Genomic DNA, 3,567 nt, shown 5'->3' on the forward strand with positions numbered 1-3,567 from the left:
CAGGTCCCATTGCTTTTCCTCTTCCCTAGCACTTGATATGGTCAATTTAAAATATGTATTTTAGCCATTCAATAGAGGTATATGGCCACATCTACGCTAATAAAAGACAAACATGCAAATTGACCATACCTTTGCTACACCTTAAGCCACCAGCCAATCAAAGTGGCCATATGCAAATTATCCAAACCAAGATGGCGGCCGGCAGCCACAGAGCTGGAGCAAGAAGGAGGCTTGGTTGCCCCAATGATGGAGGACTCCTTCATTTCAGAGGCAGGCAGCTGTCACTACTGGTAGTCAGAGGCCTGGGGTCAAGAGCATCCACATGGAAACCCACCCCTCCTGGGCACTGACTGGACTGTCCACCCTGCATGCTCCCTCGCACAGCCCCGCCCCGCCCAGCGCTGCTTTGGGAGGCGCTACGAGGTCACAGGCAGCTCTGCCACATCGGAATGAGGGTCGCCTGCGTGACCCTTTTCGGGAAAGCCAGCGAACGACACTGCGCAGCAACGCAGCCCGTTTCATCGCGGCCTCGCGTCTAGTCAGGTCACTACTGCTCGCCCAGCCTACGATGTAAATGGAACCAAGCCTTGCTTTTCCTCCCCATCTCCCACCTCGCGATGGCCAAACTCTTCGGTTACCCTTACAGTCAACTTCTAACGTTAGCAGCTCCCTCCACACCCCCAGGCTGTGGCGCAGGCGGGAGTCCAGGCCTGGGGAAGGGGGAGGGACTGGCCGGCGGAGGGAGAGCACAGAGCCGCTCTGTGTCCTCGGCTATTTTAAACCGCAGAACAGGGGCCTACTGAGCGGCAGGGAAAACAGGCCGCGAACCCCGCCTGGGAGCACGTGGCCAGCACTGGAATGCCAAGCCCAGGGCGTCTCCCAGAGGTCCAGCTGTCCCGTGGGGGGCTCCTCCAAGTGACCTGCCCTCCAGGCTGCGATGACCCCAGGGCCGTGGGCAGTGAGTCCTTGGGGGCACAGGGGCGGGTGGCCCTGGTGGTGAATGGACCACACGCCTGGTTGGTGATGGCGAGGGAGGGCGGGAAGCGAGGGGTCCGCGAATCAGGCTTAGAGCTCACAGACCGAGCCCGACAACGCCGCTCGCCTCTCCCCGCAGGATCACCGCCTCTATCCAGGCCACACCCGAGAGCTCAGTTCCCGTGTTTCAGGCAAAAACACAACCTTCTTTTACAAAACAAGTTCTTCTTTCCTTCGGGTTCCGTTTTCTTATGACAGTCACACAGGAAGTGTCCTCACGTGACACAGTGCGCGCAGGTGCTACCTGTCGGCGCCAGGGGCTTACAGCGGAGGGTGAGCCCCGCCCCGTCCAGGAGGCGTGCTGAGATCCAGGCCCCACATCCGCCCACCACGGCACCATGAAAACACCCTTCCCCACAGGTCTGCCCACGAGTCATCACGCAAGAACAGGGTTATGGGGCATAGTTTACAAACCAGACTGGATTTTATGAAAAGCACACTGACACGTGCAGCCCTAAACCGGCCCCCGAGCAGCCAGAGGTGAAATGGGAACAAGAGCTGTTTGATGGGCGCTGCCCGTTTGCCGGGCTCCGAGGGGCACTCTCCAAGCCTCACTGAGCCGGCCATTCCAGCCGGAAAGAAAGGGGACGCGGTACCTGCCGTGACTTTAATGTCATGTGACAACCCCACAGTCACTCTCCAACTCCCCTCCAAGGCCAACGCACACGGGGCCCCATGACAGGGAGGAAACACACAGAACCCCGAGTGAGCGCGAGAACCCCGGCAGGTGGGGTGGGGAGAGCCTCCACGCTCCGGCCCTGGGCCCAGGAGCCAACCGCAGCCTCTAGTGGTGCGGCGAGGGCAGGACAGCTCAGGGGACAAGCGTGTCCTTGGCACGGCTTCCCTGCCCCACTGCATCTACCAAAGTCTGGGAGTGACTCTCCTTTCATGCAGAAGAGTTGCAAACCAGCAAGAAAAAGACCACTTTCATGCACGTTCCTGAAGTTTCCTGGCCCGGCCGAAGGCCAGTGACCTTGGAAATGGGCAAATGGAAACGGAGACGATGGAAAAGCAGCATGTTCCCTCCCCCACAACCCACGTCCCACCCGCACTCAGGCCGTCGCTTTGAGAAGCCGCCAGGGAAACGGCGTCCTTAGCCACCCGCCCGGGCTGGTCTGGGGACAGAAGCTTCCCCTCCGCTACCCGCCTCTGCGGGACACCGGGCGGCTGCAGTTCAGCTGCAGTCAGGCTCCTGGGCAGGCCCCACCGCGGCCTGGACACGTCGCACGCGCACTGACGGCAGCCAGCCTGCAGCCGCGACGGCTTGGACCCCACGCCCGCGGCTCACGTTTCCCCGGACGCCTCCCGGCCTGAGCGACAGAACAGACCGAGCGTGACCGCAGCACCAAGCCCGACCCCACGGTCATGTCGACCAGACTCAGGTCTGAGAGCTTCAGGCACTTTTATAGAAAAAGTGTCAAAACGCAAGGATCAGCCCCACGGTGACCCTAACCTTCCTCCTTACGCTTACCCTGCCGCCAGCCAGCTTTCTCTTGAAAATGCATCTTTACCGTTGAACGTCTTGTAGATGTCCCCCTCTGACCCACTGACCCCCCCAGACCAGCCTCCTTAAAAGCAGTTTAAGCTGCCAACCTGACACACGGGTCTCTGAGGCCCCTCCCGCCGGGCCAAGCTGGACTCAGGGTGTGGTCCTTATCGATGAAACGCCACTGGCCCAAAGCGACACCAAGTCACCCCTGGTCACCACTAGTCATGCCACGGAGACCCCAGGGCGGAGGGTGCCCTCCGGCGAGGCTCCGCGTCCTCCCCCTCATCCCAAACAGCCCTTTCGGGGAGAGAGGGACCCTGCGCTGTGCTCTGGGGAGTCTCGCCAACCAAGAGAAAGGAGAGGAACAGGCGGGTGAGGGGAGACCCACCTGTGTCCCCGGATGTCGGACTGGTCGCACACTCCTCCCAGCGCGATCCGGTGGAACTCGCGGCCCAGCGTCTTGGCCACGGACCTCCCCACACTCGTCTTGCCGACCCCGGGGGGGCCCACGAAGCACAGGATGGGGCCCTTCAGGTTGTTCTTGAGCTGCCGCACGGCCAGGTACTCCAGCACCCGCTTCTTCAGCTTCTCCATGGCGTAGTGGTCGTTGTCCAGGAGGACGCGGGCCGCGCGGATGTCCAGCCGGTCTGTCGGGTCACCCCCAGAGAGCGTCTGGGCACCTGGGATTTGTCGGCGGGAACCCCTCCCCAGGCCGGCGGAGCCTGAATAGCTTAGAAGTGACGAGACCACGGCTGCCTCCTCCTACGCGAGTCTCTGGGGAGCCCGGGACTGGCTTTCTTTTGCTTAAGAAGATTCAGTTTCTACAGGAGCGGGGGCCCTGCAGCGGTGGGAGCTGAGGGCAGCCCTCCCGGCCGGGATTTCACCCACACGGAACCCCCTTCTCTCAATCAGGCCCGGGGCCTCTCGGGAAGCCCGAGACCGCGGGGACACCGGCTCAGTCCGCGGCTGACCTACGTCGGCGAAGGGGAGAGCAGGACGCTCAGTGGGGCGCTGGGGTGGTGGGTGCGTGGCTGGGCCCCCGG

The 3,567-nt window shown here is 62.0% G+C and overlaps 1 protein-coding gene across 1 annotated transcript in view; it reads right to left on the reverse strand.

Moving 5' to 3' along the window:
- The window catches only part of LONP2 (lon peptidase 2, peroxisomal), a 41,171-nt gene that overhangs the window by 24,202 nt on the left and 13,402 nt on the right, over positions 1 to 3,567 (reverse strand). The window contains exon 7 of the mRNA XM_015564693.1: positions 2,818 to 3,172. Within this exon, the coding sequence (XP_015420179.1) occupies positions 2,818 to 3,172 (355 nt within the window). The remainder of the gene's footprint in view (positions 1 to 2,817; positions 3,173 to 3,567) is intronic.

Source organism: Myotis davidii, unplaced genomic scaffold (genome assembly GCF_000327345.1).
Source record: "Myotis davidii unplaced genomic scaffold, ASM32734v1 scaffold181, whole genome shotgun sequence".
NCBI lineage: Eukaryota > Metazoa > Chordata > Mammalia > Chiroptera > Vespertilionidae > Myotis > Myotis davidii.